We start from the raw sequence: 14,210 nt of genomic DNA, 5'->3' as shown, positions 1-14,210 counted from the left end.
AACTAGACTAGAATTCCCATCTTGACAAGCTGGGGCAGGGAAGGCAGGAGAGCACCAGGGAATGTTATTCACAGTCCCAAAAAAGGGCTACTTGAGGTCCTGTCTTTAATAATCATTATCATTCAGATAGCATTTTAATATATGGAAAGCACTTACAGTTACGATCTCATTGAATCCTTACAACTACTGTTGGAGGTAGGTACTATCATCATTATCCCTATTTTACAAATGAGGAAACTGAGGCAAGTGGCTGTTGTGACTTACCCAGAGTCGCTCTGTCAGGAAGGGTCTGAGCTCACATTTGAATTCATCTTCCTGACTCCAGGTCCAGTACTCTGTCTAATGGGCCCCCTAGCTGCCCTTGACCTGTCTGTGACCTGCCACTGGGCAAACACTTCATCCCAGGCCAGTGGGTTGCTTTGGACCTTTTCCTGGGGGAGGACTTTCACCAGCCTCCTGGCTCTGCTTCCTTCTGTTCAGAAAGGGTACTCATTAGTTCTTTTACATTAGCAGTTCCTGAGGGAGGCATGCAAAGAGCCAATAGGTTGCTCGGCTTTTTCTGGATCTTTTCTGCTCAGGCAGAAGGACCATTTTCATAACTATAACTGATGAAGAGGTGACTCAGAACAGCAACCTTTGAGAGCCTGGTGAGGGGGAGGGGCTACTGGAATTCAGGCAGCAAAATCTACTGGAGAGAACAGATTAGGAGGCTAGTCACAGCTCTTACTGGTAACTAGCTGTGGGATCTTAGGCATGCCACTTATTTGGCTCTATGCCTCAGTTTCCCTGTCTGTAAGGCACAGCACTAGACTGATGATCTTTAAGATCTGTACCAGCTTTCTGATTCCTTGAGGAGCATTCTAGCCCTGTTTTCCAAGAAGGCAGGTTACAACACAGGAGTGTTCCTCAATCTCAATTCCTTTTGGCTTTGGAACAGGATTCCTGTTCCTGAATAGATTTAGTGACCTTTGACAATACTTTCAAGTTTCCCTTTTAGATAGGGAATATATATACACTGCAGCCCACAACCCTGCCCAAGGAAGGAGTAGGTGGGGGCTCTGGCGGTAGTAGTTTATTGATGCACATTGTAAGCACAGCACAGGCAGGCCATCAGCAAAGGTCAGACACATGGACTGGGGCAGAGGGGAGGGACCTCTTGCTGGCATTGTAGTAAGCAAAGGGAGCAGGAAGGGCCGGAAGTGTCTATGTTCTCTCCTCTTCCAAGCATCTCAGAGCCCAATCCATTCATACCAGCTACCTTCAGCCCCATCCCAGGGACGTAGTTCTTTAACCACTCAATCCTTCCATCTGGGGATAAAGTTGTCTTGTTCTCAGAAATGTATCTGCTCCTCCTTTGGCCCAGTTATCCCCTTGTCTATGAAAGCTGCTGTCACCTCCTTATTTGCCTGACTTAAGCTCTGACCTCCCTTTAACTACTGTCCCAAGAAGGGATTCACCTGTTCTCAGACTCCTTCCTAGGAGTCTACCTCCTGACCTCTGATCACACTTAAGTAACAACTATGTGAAATCACTGGGAAGCCTTGGGTGGCTGCCCCAAGCTTGTCATGTTTTCCTTGGGAGTCCCAAGTAATCCCAACAAAAAGGGGACACCACGTCCAATTGGGACCTGTTCTGGCAAAATCCAATGGGCCCTGGTCGGCTCTGCCGAATTCCTCCAGGTGCAAAGAAAAGCCTGGGCAGGTAGTTGTGGGAGAAGCCATGGTATGACTTATGCACAGGTACAACACGGGCACGGCACCATTGCAAACAGAGGGAGAAGCAGCCTAGCTAGGCATGGTGCCAGGGGCCCTGGAGGAAACTCTGTGGCACTCCAGCTCCATGCTGGCCCTGATTGGGGTAAAGAGTCCATTCCTAGCTGGAGAAAGGGCATTTCTGAGTGCCACTGCCTTTCTTACCCCTTGCTCCCCATCCTTAACCCCAATTAATTATAATCTAAATTCTGCTGCTTTGGGACAAAGGGGCAGGTACCTCAGGGCACATCAGCTCCCAGGAAGGAAAAGAAAGAGGAAAAAACGAAAACAACAGCTAAGAGCCCACAAGGCATAGAAAAGAAAGAAGGCCCCTATTCTGGGAAGCAGGAGGCCCATGGGGTAGGGTGAGGGTAGCCATTCCTCAGGATATAGCAAGGGCAAGGGATAGCCAAGGAGTCACATTGAAAGGAGACTATTTATAGAGGAAAGAGGTCTGGGCCTGAATGGGGGCGGGGGGGGGGGGGGCGCGGCGTTGCTTAGGGAATAGGTATTTGAGTATGTGGCTCAAAAAAAGACATGGGGGAGTTTCACGGTTGGCTCTGGGTAAGGTGGGCTGGGGCTGAGGAGAACTCCCCAAGCCTCCTTATACATCTTTCCTGGAAATAAGCATCAAGAAGTTAGAGCCTAAAAAGTCTTCATGGGGGCTGGGACTGAGTACCAGAAGCCCTATCCAGGACGAGGGCAATACCACCTATGGGCAGCTAAGAGTAAAGTGGGAACAGCAGAACAGGGAGACTAGAAGAGAAAGGAAATTTCAGAAAAAGTCAGCCCACCCACACCTGGCCAAAACCTTTGCCAAATCCATCAGACACAGGGTGGGTCACACCTATGGAAGCTATGGCCAGGCCCTTCTGGACAAGGAAGGATTTTTGTGACTTGCTTCCAATGGGAGAAGTTGCCAGTGCTATCTGAAAAGGGGATACATTCACCCAGACTCCCTCTATCCCACTAGTGCTGGGAGAGAAGGGGAGGGAGGGCAGCATGGCATAGGAATGGGGGTCAGGAGGAAACGAGAGAAGCTCAGCTCCCTAGTCCAATGCCAACTGATGTTCCCTCCCATGACTGCTTCTCCCTTGTCCTCTGCACAACCCACCCCTTCTCTGTCCCAGCACCTAGGAGTCCCTAGCGCCCCACACTGATATTACAGGTCTTGCAGCTTGGGTCCTTCTTGGCATCAGCAGTGGAAAGGCTCATCAGCTGGTGTCCACTGATTTCACCCAGAGTGCCAAGCGACAGGTCGACGGGTTCCGTGTATATGAGCTCCAGGATGAGATCTTGGGCGTGACGGAAGATCAGCTCCCCATCCTCCACACTGCAGGTCAGGAATTTGTTACAGGCAATGTCCAGAAGGGGAAGGCGGTCCCGGCAGAAACGGTCACCCTGGGAGCCTTTGGGGGCCAATACCAGAATGGCATAGTGGTAGGCTGTGTACATACAATAGAAGTCCGCAAAGTAGAGGTTGGTGCTGGGGTTGAAGAGGCGCTGGGCGGGGATTTGGAAGCGCCAGCGGCCATATGGGGAGTCCTGAGGGGGCTGGCCTGTGTTGAATTCAGTGTTGCAGCTGAAGAAGACCCCATGGAGCATCCCGCTGGTAGGAGAGCCATGGCTCCCACTGTTGTCCTTCAAGTAGGGCTGAAGCATGTTCCCACAGTGAGTCCTGCTGGGTCAGGAGGGAGGGTAGGGAGAGAAAGGGGTCTGTTAGCAGCCTGTTGCTGCTTTGTAAGTAAAAGAGGAGGAAACTACTTGCCCTAGCAACCAGGCTCTGGCATCCTGATCAAGCCAAAGGTAGAAGCCTAGCACATTTGAGCTAGAAGTCCTTAGAACTCAGGGGCGGTCTAAGCCAAACCCCTCATTCTATAAACTGGGGAAACAAAAGCTCAGGGAGGTAACAAGTGGCTGGCCCAAAGCCAGGCCAAAAGTTAGTTAATTATACTGCACTTTGAGGTTTGCAAAGTACTTTACAAATATCTCATTTGGCCTCAAAAACAACCCTGGGAGGTGGGTTCCGTTGTTATCCCCATTTTAAAACAGAAGAAACTGAGTCACAGGAAAGTTAAGTGACTTGCCTAGGGTCACACAGCTGCCAAGTGTCTGAGCTTGTATTCTAATACAGGTTTTCCTGACTCCAAGCCTAGGCTCCATATACTGCTTCACCCACAAGGTCTAAGCTGCACTTTGGCTCTTCTCTCTCCTAAATCAGGGTTCCTTCCGTTGTACCTGCCTTGCTTTCCCAGAGGCATCATATCTTCAAAAAGAGGCCCATGGCACAGTGCCTGGCACATAGTATGTACTTAATAATGCTTTCTGACTGACTGAATTAAAATTGTGGGAGGCAGTGTGTATCCAGCAGACAGAGCTCTGGTGTCTACTCCTGTGACCTTGCACAAAAGACTTAATCTCTCTGGGCCTCATTTTCCTCATTCCTCTGAGATTCCTTCCAGTTCCAGATGTATGATCCTATATCATTCTCTCAGCCCTCTGGCCCTATCTGACACTAATAATAGTGAGGATCATTTTTTTTTAACATTTAGCATATGACGATGATATATAGTCTACTAACCACCACCCAAAGCCATATACTTTCTAGCAGTGGGGAATGAATTAACATTGATGCTCTTTATTGACTAAGAGAGTCAGTTTGGGAGACAGTGGATCTGTTCACTATTAAAGGAAGAGAATGAAGCTAACTGGGGCTCATGGGGATCCAAACCATAACTTCAGTGGCACAGTTTTCTAACAGTTGAGCTAGATGAAGTGGACACACACATATGCTGGGTAAGGACACCAGGTCTCAGATTTCCTACTTGGCTGACAATGCTGAGACAATTCCAACCAGGGATAACTGGAAGGAGGGGATGAACTATACACAGAGAGGTGGAGGAAAAAGCTGACCCAAAAGAGGGAGAAGGAAGAACGAGGGGGCAAGAAATATGTGCTCTCATCTGGAAACCTCTGGGGAACCCAGACATACTGTACCTGGCATGCTGGAAGTACTCCTTGTGCTGGTTCCGGTAGAAGACAGAGAATCGGAGCATTCGCCCAGCAATCTGCTCAGCCTTCTCTTGCAGCTGGGCCAAGTGCTCTTTGGCATAATCTACAAGGAGCCCAAGTGATCATGGGTGTTGTGCCAGCTGGAGGCAATGCCGCCTTTTGCTGCCCCCCATATTCTGCAGATCCCACCCCCTTAATTATGACCAACCAAATCCCCAGGACAACTGGCTGGAGCCTGGATTTGTGGTGGGTTCATTAACAGATGCGACAGGCAGACCCCAACCCTCAGTGAAACACTGAGGAGGATGCTTTGGACATCGCTCACCGCCCCCACCCCAGCGATGCTCTTTTCTTTTTCCCTTCATCTCTCTTTTTCTTCTGTCTCTGAGGAGGGCAGCAGATCACATGATCTGTGCTAAGCTCCTGAGCTGTGAGGGAGCTGCTCTTCCTTGGGGAAGGTGGACTAGAAGAGGCCCCCAGAGAACCAGACAGTATTCAGTGTCTCAACAGGGAGACATCCAGGGGTGTGGACCCTCCTGACATCTTTCAAATCACACTAGGAAGTGAATGCTAGCAATGGAAAAGGGGACTTTTGTTGGAGAAGACTGGCAGGGCACCAGGTGTGTACACCATCCTCTACCCATCCCATGGCTGAGTTTGGGTACAACAGGTACAGATCCACTATTTTCCATGTGGAAAAGCAAGAGAAGGGGAGAGCTGGGAATCTGGCTCCTTGGCCAAAGGTCAGAGGATTAGGGTTCAGGGAGCTCCTGATGGAGAACCTTGTCTTTGGCCCTGAGAGAGGTAAATAGGTCCTAGAGAGGGAGCCATTCAGGTTATAAAGGTCCTTTCCCTACCTCCTGTGCAGAACTCCACTGTCTCACTCCATCCAGAAACCAGGTATTCTCCATCACTTTGCTTCACTGCAGTCTGCACAGCCACACTGTACTCTGTGCGGGGGCTCAGGAACCAGTGACCCCTCACCGTCATAGGCAGAGGCACTGCTTTGGCCACCAGTTTTGTGGGCACATCCTATAGGACAGGATGGGAAGAAGATGAGAAACCAGGCATCAAGCTAGGTAGCCGTCCCACTCTGCTGTCTCCATCATACCTGAAACGTCCCTCCTACTCACCAGGGCACCATCCCACCCTAGCATGAACTAACCACCATTTCCCCACTGATACCAATGTATCATTACATTAATGTAGCTCCAATTGTCCCCAGCATCCCCTATCCCCCAAATTCTCCTGACATCCAATTTTCTTGGGAGCTAGAGAAGAAAGACTGGTGGAGGAAGGGCCCTAAGGTTGGGGGCGGTGAGGCCTTTTTTTGAGGAAGACTTCTCCAAGAGCACTCCGCACTGCAGGGCTGTCTCCACGGCAACAGCAAATGCTAAGAAGCCGGGGAGGAAAGAAAAAATGACTTATGTTGGAGGGGGGGAGTAGAGGGATGGCTGTGGTGGTGGTGATGGTGGTGATGCTAAGCATTCAGTTGCTGTGGCAACTGGCCTGCCAAAAGACACCCAGATCAAAGGAAACAGTTCCAGGGGGGGATGGTGAGTAACCTGTTTTGATGTTCTATGATCATGTGGATCAGTTTTTTCCCACCTCCCTCTTCTCCCTTCCTTTTCCCCCTGTTTGGGAAAGGGGAAACCCTCCTTCTGTGCTCTCCACACTCCTCAGGGTGGAGGTCTTCTCTTGTAGAAGAGAGATGCCTCACAGGGGAAGAAAACCATGGGTAACACTGACATCTTCCCCTACAAACTGCACTAGAGGGTGCAAGGATAGAGACAGTCTGGGGGTGAGGCTGCCTGCCATTGGTCATTGAGAGCTGGAGTAGAAGACAGGATCACCCCCCCTGTCCATAGGGATCTCCTAACCCACACCCACGGGGGTTCCAGAATCTAAGGCTGGAGCTGGATTTGACCTTGGACCTTGAAAGTAGTGAATCAATCCCTCACCTTACTGCCAGTCCCTGCTGGCTGTCCTGAAGCCTCAAGAACTGCCCAAGGAGCATCGCTATGAGATGTCTGGGTTTGTATGTATGTGAACGGGTGAGTGTCTGGTGGTATTATTTTTAAATTTCATCTTGGCTTTTTAACCTCAAAACACTCCCAGAGGGAAGAAGACATTCGCCCAACATGCCCCCTACTCACCCTATGCTTGAATTTGTTGGAGTTCTTATTCTCCTTCTTGTTGAGGTCAATGAAGTAATGAGTGACCCTCTCTAGGTCACTGCCCTCCATGGCCCAGGAGATGCGAAAGGAGTCGCAGGTGATGTTATTGATCTCAATGCTATGTGGGGTGGACAGCAGCATTTCCATGCTTTCTTCTGGCTCAGCTCCTATGAGAATGGTGGGGAGCAGTCAGTGCTACTTCCCTATGACTTTCTTAGGACCATTTCTTCCTATCTCTTTCTCTACCACTACCCGTCCCCCACTCTGCACCCCCCCCCGCCCCACTGCCCTCTACCTTCACACTTATGCAAACCTAGGTTCTGAGAGGGCATTCATTGTAGCCATGCCAGTGTCCCCATATCCCCAGATCTGATCTGAAAGAAGTGTTTAGGGAGAACCAGGGTTCTGTAGAGTGGGAGGACTCTCCTCCTCCAGCTTGGGAGGTAGGAAGGGTGCCTTCTCCCATTCTGCAGCCCCCCTGCAGTTCTCAGCTCTCTGCAGAGGGGAAGGCGTAGCAGACGGCACCTGGCAGGTGGCAGAGGCAATGAGAATGTTGCAAGCACAGGGCAAGACAGATTCTGAGCAGATGGAGCTGGGGAGGAAGGGGGGTGCCTCTGGGCTAGCAGGCATCAGAAAAAGAAAGGGGCAGTGATGGGGGAGGGGACAGATGATGGGGGAAAAGAAAATGAAGGGGGATAGCAAGAGGTAACTTTCAGGAAATGCAGGAGAGAGAGAGGAGGTAGATTCAGAGAGATCCAAGGGTCATGGGAGATGTTGGAGAGAAGAGGTGGATGTTCTCTCCTTTAGCACTTTTACAAAGCAGACTCTCATAACTCAATTAGGTCAATAGCCCACACTATACAGGTGGCACAGACGTACATAGGTGCAAAGCAGGCATGCATGGAAGGAGTTCCCAGATACGATGCTGCAGGGGATGACTTTCTTCTCTCCCCTCCGTCTCTCGGGATCTCGGTGTATGTCATGCTGTTACAATATCTTTCTCTTTCCCTCTTACTTGTCCCATCAGTCCCTGGTATGTAGTAAGTGTTTAATAAATGCCTGCTTCTTTCCCCTTTCTCCCAACATCTCCCTCACCCTTGTCTCTGATGCTTCATGGGAATAGTCAAAGGGTAATCATGATAATTCCTATCTAAATCAGGCTTGTAAATCAGTCTCCCGAAGACAACTGCATGACTTAGGTGGCATGAATATTGTTATCTCCATTTAGCTGAGGATGAAACTGGAATTAGAGAAATGATCACCCGGAGATAGAGCAGCTGAGGCAGATCTTTGGACGTTAGGGCTAATGGGTTAGTCCAGGGGTGGGGAACCTGCAGCCTTAAGGCCACCTGTGGCCCTCTAGGTCCTTAAGTGCAGCCCTTTGACAGGCCCTTTGTCTTCAGACCTGTCAAAGGGCTGCACTTAAGGACCTAGAGGGCCACATGGGTCTTGAGGCTGTAGGTACCTCACCCCTGGGCTATCCATTATGCTACAACTTTCCTTGCCTCTACAGCAGGAAAGTTATGTTTTTGATTCCTACCCAGTTTCACCTCGCATCATCATGGGTGGTTTTAATTAGAAGGGGCCCAAGGAGAAAGAAGGAGACTCTTTTAGTCAGGCATGAAGGATATCACCTATTGGCATGGGATGCCAACTTACAGGCTCCACTTTAAGAGAAGTAGATTCTGCATGTGAGGAGGGAGAGAGGAGGAAGTCTGGAGATGAGTGATTAAAGGGGTCCTGGTCTCTGTGATCTCTCTCCCCTTTCTTCCTATTCCTTTTACAACCTCATGTTTTCCTTCTCAGTTTATCTCTTCTCCTCTCTTTCTTTTCCTCTCTATCACATTTCTACCTACCCATGATATAGTGGAAAGAGTTCTGAATCTGAAAGGCCTAGGTGGAAATCCTGCCCTTGATGTTGACTAGCTATGTGACCATGGGCGAGTCATTTAACCTTTGAGCCTCAGTTTCCTCATCTGAAAAATGGAGCAATACTGCTTACTGTGCAGAGTTGATTTGGGAATCAAATGAGCTAAAAATGTACTGTAAAGTATTGTGAATTTTAAAGTGCTATATAATTTTTTGCTATTATTCTTTCCTGGTTCACTTTCAGTCTTCCACTCTCTCTCTTCTCTTTGCTCTTTCATTTGTCTTTTCTTCTTTACACAACCTAGGTCCCTGCAGAAGAACAATGTTCTTGTCTACTTGGTCCATTTTCCAAGAATTTAGGAGGAGCAGTGGTGGGTTTAGAGGGTGGGTTTACTTTGTACATATCTGAGAAATAGGTGGTTTTATTTTTAATTAACCATTCAGCTTATACTTTTCCCTTCAGTTAAGACTGCTCTGAGTCTCCACATTTAAGTGTGAGATGTGTGTACAAGTGTGTGAATGGGTGGGGATAGTATTGCACCTTTAATGGTGTCATTTCTATATTGTGCCTTGGCCTCTCAATTCCAGAATACTTCCTTGCCACTTGAGAAGTTCAGTCAGCTATCCCTGTACCTTGCCAGAACCGAACACAGTGCCTGGAACATAGTGGGTGCTTAATAAATGCTTATTAACTGATTGACTGCACCATTTGGATGTCTCTCAAGAGCATATGGCACATGTGTTGTTCATGAGCATGGGCAGGGATATGTAGATGTTAGCATCCTTTGGAAAACAAGCAGCTGAATGCTACCCAGGAGAAACTACAGGATTACAGAACAGAATCTGCTGCCCAGGGAGCAACCCTGGGAGAATGAGCCAGCTAACAAATCACTGGGACATGACTGGCAATACCAAGCACACCTCTATCTCTTTGCCATGTGCACAGAGATGACTGTAGAGCTACAGCTTAGCCCTGGTACGTAACCAAGAAGCCCACTCACCAGTGTGTGTGGAGGAGGCACAAATTCCTAGATTGATGCCCATATCCTTTCAGGCTCTACTAAAGGGAACAGCTGCTGTCTGAGGAAGGGTCTGGAAAATGTGGCCTTCAGTGCTTGGGCCACTGTCCCTTCTGATTACCTTCTCTATCCGCCCTGCTCTCCCTAGGATCTGAGGAGGCTAAGAAGCCTCCATCATCCTTACTCTGGGAATGTGAAGATGGCTGATTCTGGGAGAGTCATAAAGCCAGAGCTCCTGTGGACGGAGGGTGGGGGTGAACCACTCAATCTCCTACGCCCAGATAAGTTGGGGAAGGGCAGGGTGTGAGAGACAGGCTGAGACAACACGCTGGAGAAACACCTACACTCTCATGTACGCACACATATAGACATGCACTCACACCCACATGGCGCATATTCGTAGATAGACACTGCCCCCTACATACGTATACATCCACCCGTGAATGCATCCACCCATATGTACACCCCACCCTCCCCACAGTCTGTCCATATCAACTCACATGCTTCTACATGGCTACTCCAACTCCATACAAACACATTCTTCTGTGTATTCCTATACCTTTCACCTATGATGACCTTTCGTGTTTTAACAGCCCCCATGCTTATCCCACCCACATAGCTGTCCTATCCACAGACATCCTCATCTATGTGCGTCTTAGCTCATATGCATTCTGACTCACAAGTTGTATTCAGGGGCAAGTGCATACAGCAGGTACAGACATATGCCTCCATTTCCCCAAGAAAGTTACATATATGTTGATCCATGAGCACATACATGTACACAAGTCATTGCCCACTCATGTGGTGCTCTCTAGGCACACGAGCACAGAAATGCATACATGACTAGTTTGCCTCTAGACTGGCTTTAACAGTACACCATATGTCAGGGCTGTAGCAAACCTATGCAGATCATACACCCACAGAGACCTGCATCTAAAGACACCCTCACACATGAGCATTTATTCTCTCTCCCACCTACCAATCACCTTCCTGCTATACAGTTATGCTTCCCCACATGGAGAGATGATGGGAGCACATACCTCCCCCAAAGTGGGGGGGTCACCCCCACATACTTGTGTGTGCACACATGATACACACAACATGCCCACATCATGCGCATTTTACTGCACATGCCAACACATGCCAAAGTAGCCCTCCACCAATAAACTGCTCTCATGCTTTTCATGGACACTCATGCAGACATAGGAACTCAGAGACTGGTACACATGGGCACACACGTTAAAAAAACACATATTGGCATGAACCCACACACAGACACCATGTCCCCCTCCTGCTCTGCACTCCTATATCTCTACATCTAGGGAGCTGTATCCCCCCCCCAACATACGCACATGCTGCGCACACAGGCACCCATATTTCTGCCACGCACATACCCACAAGCAGCCCATATGTCAGCAGAAGCCTTTCCTCTCGACCTGCTGTGTCCCCATTGGCACTGTTCACTGCAGCAGCACTGGTCACGAGGTGACTGAGCAGTCTTGTGCCCTGGAGCCCTAGCCTAGTCCTCACTTTTACCATAAGCCCCCTGGGAAGGGGGGGAGCATACTATTTGTCCTACACACATGCTGGGGTGGGCATCCAGCGCAATGCAAGGAGGACCAGAGTCTGTAGCTCCTAACCACCCCCCTCTTCTGATTATCCCAGTGTTTGCAGTGCCCCCCGGGGGCATCAGGTTGCTTCTGGGAGGGAGAGCATCTTACCTGTCTCTACCAGGTATTGCAGAAGAAGACCTGGCAAGGACGGGGACCACTGTCCGGACCTGCTCCCCTGAGGGGCTAGGGCCGACAGAAGGCACTGCACTCCTGGCTTTACAAGCAGCAGCACTGGCTGGCTGGGCTCCTGGCAGCTGAGGACCTTTCTTCCATGCGGCTTCTTCCCCTGGCAGCGCCTGTCTCTCCAGGGCACACGCTGCCTGCTGTCTCCAGCGAAATGTCCCCTAGCCTCACAGAGAGGAGAAAAAGAAAAATCAAAGCAACGTGAAGGGTGGAGGGGAGAGACTAGGGGAGAGAGCAAGGGAAGGAGAGAGAAGGAGAGGGGAAAGGGGAGGTGAAGAGAGAGAGAGAGAGAGAGAGAGAGAGAGAGAGAGAGAGAGAGAGAGAGAGAGAGAGAGACCAACTGAATCTGGCTCCACCAATGGGATCGGTGACTGCACAGCGTCAGGTGATAAAGAAGCTCTGTCCCTGCTCTCCCTGGGGCTGGGTGGGAGGAGGAAAGGGCAGGGGAGGGGTGGTCTCCCAGGGAACGAAGAGAGTTGCTTTTGATGATGGCTGACACCCTTTCCCCCCTCCACCCCATTCCTCCTAGAGAAAAGTTGCCCCTTCTGAGAAATTCTGACTTGACTGCAGCAACCCCCGCAAACTTCAGAATGATGGTCCACAGGCAGAGAGGGTATTGAGTAGTCAGTTAGTCAATAAACATTTACTCAGTGCTACTATATGCCAGGTACTGTGATAAGTGCTGGGGATATAGAAGGAGGCAAAAGACAGTCCCTGCTCTCAAAGAGCTCGAAATCTAATGAAGAAGATAGCAAGCAAACAAATATGGACAAACAAGCTTATGCAGGATCGATAGGAAATAATTAGGAGAGAAGGCATTGGAATTAAGAAGCAACGGTCCAGGAAGCCCCAGCTCAAGGTTTCTGATTGGGTAAAGGGAAAAAGAGAGGCAAGAGCATGTTGGGGATGAGATCCATTTATTGCTTGGGGCAGTTACCAGGATATTCCTGCGTTCTGTCCTCAGCCTGATTATTGCCTGGTCTTGGAATTTTTCATCAAGGGGTGGCTCATTTTCCCTCCATAAGGGGCAATAAGGTCTTCTGCAGGAAGTGGGTGGTGTGGTGAACTATGCTTGGTGGATAAGCGTCAGCGAGAAGTTAAGGATCTATTAGGGAAAGGAGTGGGAGAAGCAGTAGAGCCAGAAGGGTGTGGAAAATACACAAAGAGGGTTGTGGGAGAACAAGCAGTTAGTTAACTGTGCCCATCCCTGTTAAAACTTTATTGTCAGCAGACAAGCACAGGTTAGTCTCAGGGTCTGTGCTAAACACATGTACTCTCCTAGCCCTGGACATCAGCGTGAACACTCAATGCCAAAAGAAAATATTCTACTTGCCATGAAATAAGGACTCTGAGGCAACACTGAAGAAAAAATGATTTAGGGGATTGTAATCAAGCAACAAGCATTGATGGAGAAACCACTATGTTGCCTATATTGTGGGTGATTCCAAAGGGACATAATAAGATGTGGTCCCTGCCCTCAAGGAGTTTATAGCCTTGCTCCTAGAACTATACATATGAAACAGCAAATGAGAGACTGCATAATGATGCACAAAATCTGCCACACAGAGAATTAGTACAGTAGGAATTCAGAGATTCCAGACATTGGTTCTATTTAATTCAACAAGTATTTACTTACTGTGAGCTAAGTATCGAGTGTGGTTGGGGGGGGTGGGATACTGTGTGCTAAGTATTAGAGGGGACACGTGTTAAGTACTGAGTGGGGGGGAGACTGTATGCTAAGTATTGGGGGTGGGTGGTGAAGACAAAAACTAAACTTTCTTCCCTTAAGAAGTCTGTGTTCTTTTGAGGCAGAGGGGCAGAGAACAGCATGGATACAAACACAAATTACTTTTCTTGGGATGGACCTGTGATTTTAGTGGTTTGGGGAACTCCTGAAGATGAAGGTACCTCTCCCAATACAAGGTAGACACATGCTCCACAAAAGCCCTGACTTGCTTGAGCCACCATGAGGCAGAGCTGGAACTTGAACCCCCAACTCCCTGACTTCTCATCTAGTATTCCTGGTGTGCCCAAGCAAATTAGAGGGGTAGAAGAGATGAGAAAAGGGATCCTGGAGGAGTTTCACTTGACTTTTGCTTGGGATTAGGTGAAGTGGAGAATTTTTCAGCTCATGCACAGGAATGGGGGTAAAACATGGAATCTTGGATACAGGGAACACTAAATTGGACCATTTCATTGAAACACAGAGTTCATGAAGGGCAAGGCAAGAAAGACTGGAGTCAACCTGTGAAGAGCTTTAAATGCCAAACTGAATTGATATTTTCATCCTGGGAGCAATACAGAGCCCCTAAAGATTCTTGAGCAGAGGAGTGCCGAGATCTGACCTGTGTCAGATATTCAGGAATATTCATTTGGCAGCTATGTCATGGATGGATTGAAGAGGGGAGAAGCTAGACACAGGGGAGATGGATTTAGGCTAGAATAATCAGAGAATGCCTGGGTGAGGACATGGGATACCTCAAGGAAGGAACATTAGGTTCATGGAGTAGAAAAACAATGGTTCAGAAAAGAGGGGATGTTGGGCAGGGATTCAGTGAAAGGAAGCAAGGTTGTGAATAGCAGACA

At 48.9% G+C, this 14,210-nt stretch overlaps 1 protein-coding gene across 2 annotated transcripts; it reads right to left on the bottom strand.

Moving 5' to 3' along the window:
• Positions 1-1,057: 1,057 nt before the first annotated feature.
• PHYHIP (phytanoyl-CoA 2-hydroxylase interacting protein) lies at positions 1,058-12,734 on the bottom strand. Of its 2 annotated transcripts, XM_072634908.1 has the most exons (6): positions 12,562-12,734; positions 11,550-11,785; positions 6,920-7,107; positions 5,621-5,795; positions 4,749-4,866; positions 1,058-3,429 (listed from the first exon to the last, which is right to left on the bottom strand). In XM_072634908.1, the coding sequence occupies exons 3-6, from the start codon at positions 7,085-7,087 to the stop codon at positions 2,895-2,897; spliced, it is 996 nt and encodes a 331-aa protein (XP_072491009.1). In that variant the 5' UTR covers positions 7,088-7,107; positions 11,550-11,785; positions 12,562-12,734; the 3' UTR covers positions 1,058-2,894. The 2 variants fall into 2 exon arrangements, with proteins under 2 accessions (XP_072491009.1, XP_072491008.1); XM_072634907.1 differs by lacking the exon at positions 12,562-12,734 and having other exon boundaries at positions 11,550-11,957.
• Positions 12,735-14,210: the final 1,476 nt, after the last annotated feature.

Source organism: Notamacropus eugenii, chromosome 1, assembly GCF_028372415.1.
Source record: "Notamacropus eugenii isolate mMacEug1 chromosome 1, mMacEug1.pri_v2, whole genome shotgun sequence".
Lineage (NCBI taxonomy): Eukaryota > Metazoa > Chordata > Mammalia > Diprotodontia > Macropodidae > Notamacropus > Notamacropus eugenii.
This window is presented reverse-complemented; position numbering and strand designations above follow the sequence as displayed.

What these genes read in the sequence shown, in the direction of transcription:
- PHYHIP (XM_072634908.1), bottom strand. Translation starts at nt 7,087, where the DNA reads ATGGAAATGCTGCTGTCCACCCCACATAGCATTGAGATCAATAACATC. An exon ending in CCAACAAATTCAAGCATAGG is followed by an intron (nt 5,796 to 6,919) that starts GTGAGTAGGGGG and finishes CCTGTCCTATAG; the next exon opens with GATGTGCCCACAAAACTGGT. An exon ending in GAGTACTTCCAGCATGCCAG is followed by an intron (nt 3,430 to 4,748) that starts GTACAGTATGTC and finishes CTGACCCAGCAG; the next exon opens with GACTCACTGTGGGAACATGC.